This window comes from Rhinoraja longicauda, unplaced genomic scaffold (assembly GCF_053455715.1).
Source record: "Rhinoraja longicauda isolate Sanriku21f unplaced genomic scaffold, sRhiLon1.1 Scf000523, whole genome shotgun sequence".
Classification (NCBI taxonomy): domain Eukaryota; kingdom Metazoa; phylum Chordata; class Chondrichthyes; order Rajiformes; family Arhynchobatidae; genus Rhinoraja; species Rhinoraja longicauda.
Window position 1 is genome coordinate 27,152 of NW_027601740.1, and position 13,169 is coordinate 40,320.

General features: G+C 47.3%; 1 protein-coding gene across 1 annotated transcript in view; it reads left to right on the plus strand.

Moving 5' to 3' along the window:
* The window catches only part of LOC144591038 (deoxynucleoside triphosphate triphosphohydrolase SAMHD1-like), a 50,621-nt gene that overhangs the window by 1,657 nt on the left and 35,795 nt on the right, over positions 1-13,169 (plus strand). Inside the window, exons 3-5 of the mRNA XM_078395383.1 lie at positions 606-737; positions 8,552-8,618; positions 9,558-9,627. Of these exons, the coding sequence (XP_078251509.1) occupies positions 686-737; positions 8,552-8,618; positions 9,558-9,627 (189 nt within the window). The 5' untranslated portion in view covers positions 606-685. The remainder of the gene's footprint in view (positions 1-605; positions 738-8,551; positions 8,619-9,557; positions 9,628-13,169) is intronic.

Sequence of the window (13,169 nt, forward strand, 5' to 3'; positions counted from 1 at the left end):
AAAGCCAGAGGATTTTGAACGCAAGGGGAGAAGTATTAACATAAAAGCTCACAAATGTACTCCAGCTGTTTGAAGAAGGGCCCCGACCTGAAATATCACCTATGTACATCTACCTGAGATGCTGCCTGACCCAATAAGTTATTCCAGCACTTTGTCAAGTCACGTCAAGTCAATTTTATTTGTATAGCACATTTAAAAACAACCCACGTTGACCAAAGTGCTGTACATCTGATTATGTACTAAGGAAAAAAATGAAACATACAGTAGCACACAAACATAACAGCACATACAAAACAGTTCACAGTGCCTCCTCAATGAGCCTCAAACGCTAGTGAGTAGAAATAGGTTTTGAGCCTGGACTTAAAGGAGTCGATGGAGGGGGCAGTTCTGATGGGGAGAGGGATGCTGTTCCACAGTCTAGGAGCTGCAACTGCAAAAGCGTGGTCACCCCTGAGCTTAAGCCTAGACCGCGGGATAGTGAGTAGCCCCAAGTCGGCCGACCTGAGGGACCTGGAGTTAGAGAGGTGGGTTAGAAGATTTTTGATGTGGGGGGGGGAATGTCCATTTAGGGCTTTATATGTGTCTTACTCTGCCTATTTGTGCAGTACTGGAACAGACATCCATGTAATGTGACCATGCTACTTACCGAATAGTGAAAGGCGTGAAAAGGGTGGGTGTGGACAGGATGTTTCCACTGGTGGAATCCAGGAACTGGAGGACACGGCCTCAGAAGAAAGGTATGTACCTTTGGAATGGATTTTATTCACAAAATGCTGGAGTAACTCAACAGGGCAGGCAGCATCTCAGGAGGGAAGGAATGGGTGACATTTCGGGTCGAAACCCTTCTTCAGACATGTCAGGGGGGCGGGACAAAGGAAGGATATAGGTGGAGACAGGAAGATAGAGGGAGAACTGGGAAGGGGGAGGGGGAAGAGAGGGACAGAGGAACTATCTAAAGTTGGAGAAGTCAATGTTCATACCGCTGGGCTGCAAACTGCCCAAGCGAAATGAGGTGCTGTTCCTCCAATTTCCGGTGGGCCTCACTATGGCACTGGAGGAGGCCCATGGCAGAAAAATCAGACTGGGAGTGGGAGGGGGAGTTGAAGTGCTCAGCCGCCGGGAGATCAGGTTGGTTAAGGCGGACTGAGCGAAGGTGTTGAGCGAATCGGTCGCCCAGCCTGACTTGACTTGACATCTAGAGTAGTGGATACAATAGATGAGGTTGGAGGAGGTGCAGGTGAACCTGTCTCATCTGGAAAGACTGTTTGGGTCCTTGGATGGAGTTGGGGGGGGCGGTAAAGGGACAGATGTTGTATCTCCTGCGGTTGCAGGGGAAAGTGCCCAGGGATAGGGTGGTTTGGGTAGGAAGGGACGAGTGGACCAGGGAGTTACGGAGGGAATGGTCTCTGCGGAACGCAGAAAGGGGAGGTGATAGGAAGATGTGGCCAGTAGTGGGGTCCCGTTGTAGATGACGGAAATGTTGGAGGATGATTTGTTGGATACGCTGGCTGATGGGGTGGAAGGTGAGAACCAGGGGGATTCTGGCCTTGCTACGAATGGGGAGGGGGAGCAAGAGCGGAGCTGCGGGATGTAGAAGAGACCCTAGTGAGAGCCCATCTATATTCGAAGAGGGGAAGCCCCGAGGTGAGGGGATGGTAAATCTGTAGAATTCATTGCAACAGATCGCTGTGGAGCCTGTCATTGGGTATTTTTAAAGTGGAGATTGAAAAGTCTTTATTAGTAAGGATGTGAAAGGTTATGGGGAGAAGGCAGGAGAATCGGGTTAAGAGGGAAAGATAGATTAGCCATGATTGAATGGTGGAGTAGACTTGATGAGCCGAACGCCGTAGTTCTGCTCCTGAGACTTATGAACTACATTCTGGGATATCTGACCAAACGATCATGAATGGGCCAAGTTGGGGTCAGGTACGACAATGTGCTGTGCTGAGTTGGCAGGAATCCAGATCAAACAACTTGAGAGACGTGTTAAAACTCTGAACTGAGAAACACTGATGCAACAAGGACAATGTGAGACGGCAACAGAGTAATGTAGATAAATAGGTGTGAAATGTACTGAATGGTTGGGAGTAGGCGAAATGTGTAGGAAGGAACTGCAGATGCTGGTTTATACCGAAGATAGACGTAAAAAGCTGGAGTAACTCAGCTAGAGAGAGGAATGGGTGATGTTTCAGGTCAGTGTGAAGAAGGGTCGCAATCCAAAACATCACCCATTCCTTATCTCCAGAGATGCTGCCTGTCCTGCTAAGTTACTCCAGCATTTTGTGTCTATCTTCAATAGGAAGCAGACGGCTGCCTCGGCAAGATCACCAGCATAATCAAGGACGAGTCACCTCCTAGTCACTCCCTTTTCTCTTTCTCTTCAGGCAAGAGGTACAGAAGTGTGAAAACGCTTACCTACAGATTCGAGGACAATTTCTTCCCACCAACTGTTATCAAGCAACTGAACCATCCTATCACCAACTAGACAACGGTCCTGACCTCCCATCTACCAATGGGTTATCTTTAATCAGACTTTATTGGACTTTATCTTGAAATGTCACCTATCCATGTTCTCCAGAGATGTTGCCTGGCCTGCTGAGTTACTCCAGCACTTTGTGTCCTTTTGTGTAAACCAGCATCTGCAATTCTTTGTTTCTACAAAAACTCCTATCACTTACCAGCAATTGTCCTCTCTTCCAACTTTCTCCTCTACTACTAGAATGTCTGAAGGAGGGTCCAGACCCCAAATATCACCTATCCATGTTTTCCAGAGATACTGCCTGACCTGCTGAGTTATTCCGGCACTTTGTGTTTTGTTTGATCTGTCAGACTATAGCTAATAATCATATGACACTTCTACTTTTACACACCCTGCAAACTAAAGCCATTTTGGTTCATTTCTTTAAAAACTCTAGATCCAAGAAATCTTTCTCTATAGATTTAGAGGGATCTGTGCCAAATATGGGCAGGTAGGACGAGCATAGATGGGGCATGTTAGTTGGCATGGGCGCTCGGGCAAAGGGCCTGTTTCTGTGCTGTATAACTCTATGATTCTTTGACTATGAAAGAGAAGCGTTCAGCTGATCAGACGACATCAGCGGCAGAGAATGAAGACACAAGGAACTGAAGAAGGGTCTGTAAGTTATCTAAAATTATGAGAGGTGTGGACAGTCAGAACCTTTATTTCCAGGATGGAAAAATCCAATAGCATAGGGTTGGTGGGGGAGTGGGGTGGGGGGAGTCTAATGGAAATGTGCAGGGCAAGTTGTTTTAACACAGAGAGTGGAGGGGTCTGGAACTCATTGCCAGATGTGGTGGTGGAGGCAGATACGATGGTGGCGTTTAACTTTTAGATTGGCACATGGAAATGCAGGGAATAGAGAAACATGGATCATGTGCAGGCAGTTTAACTTGGCATCATGTTCGGCACAAACATTGTGGGCCGAAGAGCCCATTCCTGTGCTGTAATGTTCGATAGTGCTGCAGAAGTTATGTATTTTACAGATTATGGATCATGCAAAGCAGAAGAAATAGAAACAAATAAGCCGTAAAGGCAAAGTTCGCTGCAAGGAAGTGTATTACAATCCACTGGAAATCTGATTACCGCCCTACAGTATTGCAACATACTATCTATTACAACATAAGATGTAAGAGTCAGGACTTAAAAAAAATATGGCAACCACATATAGATTTAATGGCAAGAAGGGAAGCTTCAGGGACTATTCGCTGATATGTCGGGTTACAATGTATTTTCTGTTTGTGACCATATATGGCAATGTTTGGCATCCAGTGTAATTGTAATGTGATATGGTACAACTTACCTACTATCAAAACTGTCAATCAAACCATATAACTCTCAATCTTTTGTTTTTATTTGGGGTATGTTTGGGGGGGGGGGGGGGGGGGGGGGAGGTTGTCCTTTTTCTCTTTTTCTTTTCTTCTCCTGATACTGTGCATAATTATAAAATGAATTCTCATTTGTATTTTTGTGAAGCTTAATAAAATATATATTTTTTTAAAAGGCAAAGTATAAACAAACCATTCTTGACCGTGACAGAGCTCCAGCTGCAAGTTTATTGGTTTGAGATAAGTGAGTGAGCGGACTTTATCTGGGTCGGTGAGAGCCTTTTTGTTCACATGAAACGTAGACATTTGTGGGCTTGAGGTGTGTTAATGTTGATGCTCCACAGTGGAACAGTGAAGTTCTTGCATGCGAATGTCTGAAGAACGGTCTCGACCTGAAATGTCACCCATTCCTTCTCTCTAGAGATGCCGCCTGTCCAGCTGAGTTACTCTAGCGTTTTGTGTCTATCTTTGGTTTAAACCAGCATCTGCAGTTCCTTCTTGCACAAGTTCTTGCATGCGGCAGCTTAATATGCCTGCAAACGCAATACACAGAGATAAATATAAAAGTCAAATAAATTCAATAAGCTGGTAACAGTAATACTAATTTAGTTTATTGTCACGTAAAAAGTTTTTGTTGCACGCTAAACAGGCAGCGGAATAACTATGCATTATTACAATCAAGCTATCCACAGTGTACAGATACATGATAAAGGGAATAACGTGAATAGTGTTTAGTGCAAGATAAAGCCCAGTAAAGTCTGATCAAAGATAGTCCAAGGGTCTCTAATGAGGTAGATAGTATCTCAGTACTGCTCTCATAGTAGTGTAAAAACTGGTCTGTAGTACAACCAAACATACTGTCCACTGTTGGATGATACTGTCATAGTTGCTGACGATTGTGTTGTGTAATATTCAACAGTCTGGTTGTTGCAAAGAAACTATTCTTGAATCTGGTGGTAATGGTTTTCGGGCTTCTGTACCTTCCCAATGGTAAAAGTGATATGAGATGCATAGATAGGGTAGACAGTCAGAACCTTTTCCCCAAGACGAAAATATCAAATACTAGAGGGCATAGGTTTACGGTGATAAGGGCAAAGTTTAAAGGAGCTCTACAGGGCAATTATTTTTTATGCATAGGGTGGTAAGTGCCTGGAATATGTTGCCAGGGGTGGCGGAGGCAGATACCATAGTGGCATTTAAGAGATGTTTTCAGGGCTATGGAGTACGTGCAGGCAGGTAAGAGTTGTTTTTTTTTGCATCATGTTCAGCATGGACATTGTGGGCCGAAGGGCCTTTTCTTGCACCCGTACTGTTCTCTGTAGAAAAAAGGAAATGCCGGTGCTGGTTTACCAAAGAAAGGCACAAAATGGAGTGACAGTTGGACAGGCAACATTATAATGCTGAATCTCTATAAGGCGCTGGTCAGGTCGCATTTGGAGTATTGTGAGCAATTTTGGGTACTATATCTGAGGAAGGATGTGCTGGCCCTGGAGAGGGTCTCGAGGAGGTTTACAAGAATGATCCCTGGAATGAATGGGTTAACATACGATGAGTGTTTGACGGCACTGGGCCTGTACTCGCTGGAGTTTAGAAGAATGAGGGGGGACCTCATTGATTCGTATGGAATAGTAAAAGGCTTGGATAGAGTGAATTTGGAGAGGACGTTTCCACTAGTGGGAGAGTCTAGGACTAGAGTTCATAGCCTCAGAATTAAAGGGCGTACCTTTAGGAAGGAGATGAGGAATTTCTTCAGTCGGAGGGTGGTGAATCTGTGGAATGCTTTGCCACAGAAGGCTGCTGAGGCCAAAGAAATTGATATTTTTAAGCCAAAGATAGATAGATTCTAGATTAGTATGGGTGTCAGAGGTTATAGGGAGAAGGTAGGAGGATGGGGTTAGGAAGGAGAGGTAGATCAGCCATGATTGAATGGTGGAGTAGACGTGATGGGATGAATGGCCTAATTCTGCTCCTATCACTTGTGACATGGACAGGTGATGTTTTGGGTTGGGAGTCTGAAGAAGGGTCCCAAAATGTCACCTTACCATATGTAGAAGCAAAGAAATGCAGAACCTGGTTTATACCAAAGATAGATATAAAGTTTCTGAAGAAGACTCCTGACCCATACCTTTTCCTCAGAGATGCTGCCTGACCGGCTGGGTTACTCCAGCACTTTGCGTCTACTGTTTCTATGCTCAATGGGAGCATTGCCCCATTGTGTTTGGGTCCATTTTCCTCTGTTTACAAGTCGTCCTGATCCAACATAGACAGGACGGCGGACCAAGTGCTGGTAAATGGGATTAGCATGGATAGATACTTGAGGCAGCAGGATTAGTGGCCTTAACGACTACTGTCCGGTAGCACTCACACCGGTCATCACAAAGTGCTTCGAGAGACTAGTCCTGCAGCACATCAAAGCCAGCCTCCCACCCACCTTCGACCCATACCAGTTTGCCTACAGAGCAAATAGGTCTACAGGGGATGCCATCGACACTGCTCTTCACACTGCACTGACCCACCTTGAACACCAGGGGAGCTATGTGAGGATGCTCTTCCTCGACTTCAGCTCTGCCTTTAACACGGTCATCCCGAGCAGACTGGTCACCAAACTTTCTGACCTTGGATGTTCCCAAACCATCTGCCAATGGATCAAGGACTTCCTGACCAACCGCCCCCAGACCGTCAAAATAGGCCCTCACCTCTCCTCCACCATTACACTGAGCACCGGCTCACCACAGGGCTGTGTGTTGAGCTCCATCCTTTACTCCCTCTACACTCACGACTGCGCCCCCACCCATCCCACCAACACCATCATCAAGTTCGCGGATGACACGACTGTGGTTGGACTCATCTCAGGAGGAGATGAGACAGCCTACAGGGATGAAATCCAAAGGCTGGCAGCATGGTGTTCAGTGAACAATCTTGTCCTGAACTCCTCCAAAACAAAGGAACATAATTGACTTCAGGAAAACCAGTGTAGAATACGACCCACTCTACATCAATGGGGTCTGTGTGGAAAGGGTACCCGCTTTCAGGTTCCTGGGTACGCACATCGCAGAGGATCTTACCTGGTCTACCAACACCATCACCACAGTGAAGAAGGCACAGCAGAGACTCCACTTCCTGAGGATCCTCAGGAAAACCAACCTGCAGGAGAAGCTCATGATGTCCTTCTATCGCTGCTCCATCGAGAGTGTACTGGCATACTGTATAACCACATGGTATGCCAGCTGCTCAGAAAAGGACAGGAAGGCCCTTCAGAGGGTCATCACGACGGCCCAGAAGATCATCGGCTGCTCACTGCCCTCCCTGGAGCATCTGTTCAGCCTACGCTGCCTCAGTAGAGCAGGCAAAATAATAAAAGATCCATCCCACCCCGGCCACCGTCTGTTTGTTTATCTGCCCTCTGGTCGACGTTTCAGGTCGATCAAATCCCGAACAAACAGACTTAAGAACAGTTTTTACCCCAGGGCCATACGAGAACTGAACACTACCTTCTGCACTAGGCAACACTGTTAAAAAATCTTTTGTACTTAATATAATTGTATTTATTTGTTTTTGCATTTATTGCATATATGTTTCTACGCACCGTCAGGATTGGCTATTTTTTAATTTCGTTGTACTCGTTGCAATGCCAATAAATGAATATTATTATTATTATTATTATTATTATTATTATGAAGTGCTGAACTCTGGCCTTCTGTCGAGTGCTTTTGCAAAGGGCACGCTGGGCCTTTAAATGGGAGGAGTCTGTGGTTTGATTGACAGCGAGCGGGGGCCGGATTCCCGGGACTCTCCAGAACTGTCAATCAGAGGCGGCGAGCAGGCGCAGTTTGCAGCGGGTCGGTGCAGCTTTTGCAGCGGAGATTCAGAGCAAGATGAACCGGCGCAAGAGAGGGAGATCCTCCAGTCCCGGCACAAGCCGCAAGAGAGGGAGATCCTCCAGCCCCGGCACAAGCAGCCCCGAGCGGACAGCTTTGCAGCAGAGTAAATCGAATTACCAGGAATGGGACGTGGAGGATGTCTGCCGCTTTCTGCGGAAGCAAGGCTTGGGAAAGTTCGAGCAGGTATTTAGAGGCAAGTATACAACCAGAGAACCGTGCAAACCTTTCCCACCCGTGCCGCTCTTGGGGCTGAACTGGTCTATCAATGTTCTCCAGCGATGCTGTCTGCCTTTGCTGTATGAACCAGCATCCGCAGTTTCTTGTTATTACTGTTCATCCCATCCTTTCCCTGCAAATTTCATCGGAAGAGTTCAAACAAATGGCAAAAGCAATCAGGGAAGCACTTGGAAACATCCTTTGTCGTTTCGATGCAATGCCTTGCACATTTGTTAGTATTAAAGATCTTGTGTTGGGGAATGCGACGGAGAGGCACGCAGACTCCTCACCTCTTTAATCATTTTGTCATCAAAAGCCTCGATATTAAATGTGGCGAGTCTAATATTAATGACATATTCAACGCTCTGTCGAAACGGTGTCGCCATGGTAACAAATGGTTTAGTGTCGGGTTCCAGGACTCGGAGATTAAGGTTGAAAAGTTTACCATTAAATTTACCACTTAAATTCTCAGTTACAAATTTAACGTCCTCCATGCTATCCCCACTAATCATCAGGGTGTTGGGAATTTTTGCCTGGACTTTGTAGTATGGACGATTCTTATTTGGATATTGCTTTCACTTCCATTTTCCTGTACATACTCTCATTAGATGCACAGCTTTCGGGCGATGTCTTGCCAAAGTTGACAGAACGTGATTTCAAAGAGGTGGGTGTAAGGTAAGCACAACTTTTAGCTCGGGCCTTGGGGGAATGAAGTGACAGGAGGAATTAGAATTCAGGGCAGAGACAGCAAAGAGGTTCCCGAAAGTGTAGGAAGGAACAGAAGATGCTGGTTTACACCGAAGATGGACACAAAATGCTGGAGTAACTTAGTGGGACAGGCAGCATGGATTGAAGGAATGTGTGACGTTTTTGGGTAGAGCCTCCTTCAGACTGAGAGTCGGGAGAGGGACACAGATATGGAAGGCGTAAGGTGTGAAAATGAGACATCAAAGGGGCAATTCAAGGAAAATGTAAAATAGATCATTGTTAGCAAGGGGAAGGTGATAACGAAGCATACAAAGATAAAATTTAATGTCTCGGCCTGAAACGCCACCCATTCCTTCTCACCAGTGATTCTGCCTGTCCCGCTGTGTTATATCAGGTTTTTGTGTCTGTCTTCGGTTTAAATCAGCATCTGCAGTTCCTTCCTGCATAAACTGTAATCAGGACAGTCAGACTGGTCGGAGAACTGGGATGGGGGATGGATGGAGAGTGAGGGAAAGCAAAGGTTACTTGAAGTTAGAGAAGTGAATGTTCATACCGCTGGGTTGTAAGCTGCCCAAGCGAAATATGAGGTGCAATTCCTCCAATTTTCGTGTTGAGCAGTGGGAAAACAGATGGAATTTTCGTCTGTATTCATTTTTCTATTTCTATTAAAGAAAATATTGCCAATAGTTCAAAGTCTGCGGTGTGCTTTGATTCCCTTTTCTAGTTACTAGAGGGGTGCAGAGGGAGCTAAGAAACAATGGTCTTGAGTCGTGCAAATGGGCACTTCGAGCCACCAAGTTGTGGTGACCATCAAGCACACATTTACACCAATCGTTTTGCAACCTACTTTCCCATCAACTTTATAGTAGCCACCTGATCTACCAACCTGTTTTATTTTCGATCTAGCGCCCTGGGAGACAGATTAAAACTGATCAAGTGCATTGATACGCTCTGGCAGAACCCTATTGACGCAAAGGTAAGATGATACCTCTGGTAAGGCATTGAACCATCACTGGGCTTCGGTTGATTATCGCTTGGGCGCAGTGACAGGAGAATTGATGACGTGCAGAGTCCTCAAATATCCCGTGACTGCACCCAAGTGATAGTTGCATGGCAGTAGAGTTGTTGCCTTACAGCTTCAGGGACCTGAGTTTGATCCTGACTGCAGGTGCTGTCTGCATGGAGTTTGTACGTTCTCCCTGTGACTGCGTGGGTTTTCTCCGGGTGCTCCAGTTTCCTCTGACACCAAAGACGCAGAGGTTTGCAGGTTAATTGGCTGTGGTAAAAAAAAGATAGTCAATAGTCAATTTATTTGTCACATACACATAAATGTGCAATGAAATGAAAAATTACCCGCAGTTCAACAATAAGACCAATAAGAATAATCAATAAAAATGCAATAACACATACAATCATAACCAACACCAAACAAAATAATCATCCATCACAGTGAGTCTCCTCCAGTCCCAGTGATGGAAGGCCAGAATGTATTTTTCTCTTGTTAAGAGGCCCCTGGGTGGGGACCTCTTTGCTGTCTCTGCCCTGAATTCTAATTCAGGACGATGAAAGGTCTGCGGCGGGCCAACCCAAGCCCCGCGATTCGGGGCGGGCGAATACGCTGCCGCTGCTGCTGCCGGAGCTCCCGATGTCGGCCCCCACCCAGGGGCCTGTGGGCTTCCGACGTCCATGCGGCCCGCGGCCGAAGCCTCCGGAGACGAGTCGCAGCCGCTCCCGCAGCATCCGAAGGCAGCCAGCGCCGCAGGTGGTGAGTCCTGGCCGCGGGCTCTGCGAACCAGAGCCCAGGTGGTCCCAGCCGGAGCCCGCCAGCTCCAGGTGCATGGCCGGTGGTAGGCCACAGCGGGAACGGAGACATGACACAGAAAACAAAGGTCGTGTCTCCGTTCGGGAGACATTTTTACTGTAGTCCCCCCACATAACACACAACCGCAAACACTACATCATATTTAAACTACAATTAAGACAAAAACAACAAAAAACACAAAAGACAACGGACTGCAGGCAAGCCGCAGCTGCGAGGGCAGCGCTGGCTCCTCCTCTGGCTGGCTCCTCTATCCTACTCCATCAATGCACAAGATAGTGCAAATGCACCAGGTGATCGCTGGTCTCGGTGGGCCAAAGGGCCTGCTTCCACACTATATCTAGTCTAAAGAAGTTTCGAAGCTGTTAAAAGGTGTGTGTCTGTGCATGAACGAGGACCTGTTAGACTGCAATTAATCTAGTGAGGTTAGTTCCTGGCAAAGGCAGGGGCTCATGGCTCCCCAGGAAATGGGGTTGGGCATGTGAATTGGACGACATCTTTATAAATGAAGGGGATTCAATGGTGAAGGTGTTGACATCGCTTCACGGTAAGAAGAAGCGTAGTTAGAATGTAGAACAAAACACGGCATGCTGGACGAACTCAGCGGATCAGGCAGCATCTAAGGAGTGAATGGGCAGGTGACATTTTGGATTGGGACCATTCATTCTTGAATGTGGAACCTTTCTCTCCCTTAGAAGCCATGATAGAACGAAAAGAAAGGAAAATGATGGGGGAAACACCCAGCGTGCCAGGCAGCGTCTGGAGAATGATAAATAACCTAAATTTATTTAATGCGAAACATAAACACAATGTGGGGGAAGGGGGTAGAAGGTAAAGACCCATAGGTTTAGGTGAGGAGGGGATTGGTTTGCTCTTGGGCCTGGCCATGATGGCCATTCAAGAGTCCTGGCAGCAGGCAGTTGAGGGTTCTGCCTGAGTCGACTGCCTGCCTCTCTTCTGGGCCTACGATGGTGCCCTGCGTGTCCCTGGAGAATGCAAATAGCAGTTTTGATTAATGCAGTGTTTTGTACACTAACTTTGTAATAAAATAACTTTGTGAAAGAAAATAATATAGTTGAGGGGCGGGGGGGGGGGGAGGACAAAGACACCAGGTCTGTTAAGCAGATTCCCGTTCTGTTGAGTAAAAGTGAGTTCCAATCATTTCTCAACCTTGTATCCACAAATTCAGTGGGAGTAGGCAAAATACCCCTCAATCCCCCTTAAAACCCCCCAAACCTGTGCTGCATTAACTTAAATTGTTTTTAGGTTTTTGTAAGAGCCCCACTCCATCCACACCCCTTCAACCCCACTTATCATCCCCCGCCACAACCCACCTCAACCCCCCTTATCCTCCCCTCACCCACTCCATCCCCCTCAGCCCCCTTATCACCCCCTCCCCCACTCTCCATTCACCCAATTCATCCACCCTGAGCCCCCTTTAAAACTCCCCCAAACCTCCACTGCATTGGTCTAAAACCCTCCCCTCACTCAGGCACTCCATTCCCACCTCAACCCCCCCCCCCTTAAAACTCCCCCCAAACCTCTCCTGCATTAACTGAAATTGTTGTTTAGAATTTTTTTCAGTGCCCCGCTCACGCACTCTATTCCCCCCTCAATCCCCCTTAACTCCCCCAAACCTGTGCTGCATTAATTTAAATTGGCTTCAGGCTTTTTAAAGAGCCACACTCACCCACTCCATCCACACCCCCTCAACACTATTTATCATCCCCCCCACAACCCACCTCAACCCCCTTATTCTCCCCTCAACCCCCTTATCCCCTCTCCTCCATCCCCCATTCGCCCAATTCATCCTCCCTGAACCCCCTTTAAAACTTCCCCAAACCTCTACTGCATTGGTCTAACACCCTCCCCTTACTCAGCCACCCCATCCCCTAACTCACGCACTCCATTCCCACCTCAAAACCCCCCCCTTAAAACTCCCCCAAACCTTTCCTGCATTAACTGAAATTGTGTTTAGGATTTTTCTTCAGAGCCCCACTCACGCACTCCATTCCCCCCTTAATCCCCCTTAAAACTCCCCCAAACCTGTGCTGCATTAACTTAAATTGGTTTCAGGTTTTTTTTTAAGAGCCCCACTCACCCACTCCATCCACACCCCCTCAACTCCTGATCGTCCCCCCCACAACCCACCCCTTATCCTCTTCTCACCCACTCCATCCCCAGCCCCATTTTCCCCCCCTCTCTTCCACCCTCCATTCACCCCATTCATCCCCCCTGAACCCCTTTGAAACTCCCCCAAACCTCTACTGCATTGGTCTAACACTCAGCCACTCCATCCCCCCGCGTTCCTTGGGTGGGGGCAAGGGAGGGGCAAGTGGGGCTGGCTAGGGGGGATGGAGTGGGTTAGTAGCGGGAGGAGGGGGGGATAAGGGGGGATTGAGTGGGGAGTTGAGGGTGCTACAATACAAGAGAGGCTTTGGGTCCAGGCCTCACTCAATCATACCCTCTCCCCTTCCCTGTCCCCCCTCTATGAGGAATGGGCCCAACGGGTCCACTTGGTCTAGTGACCTTTAATTCTGAGGCTATGGCCTCTCCCACGAGTGGAAGCAAAGGTCAATAAGAAGAACAGTGAAGTGCAAATTTCTGAGGAGTTCCGCACTATGGCGCTTGCTGCAGGATGACAAAGCTGCAAGATTTTGCTCCGCCATTTTAACAAGAAATTTAGAAGCCACCGACCC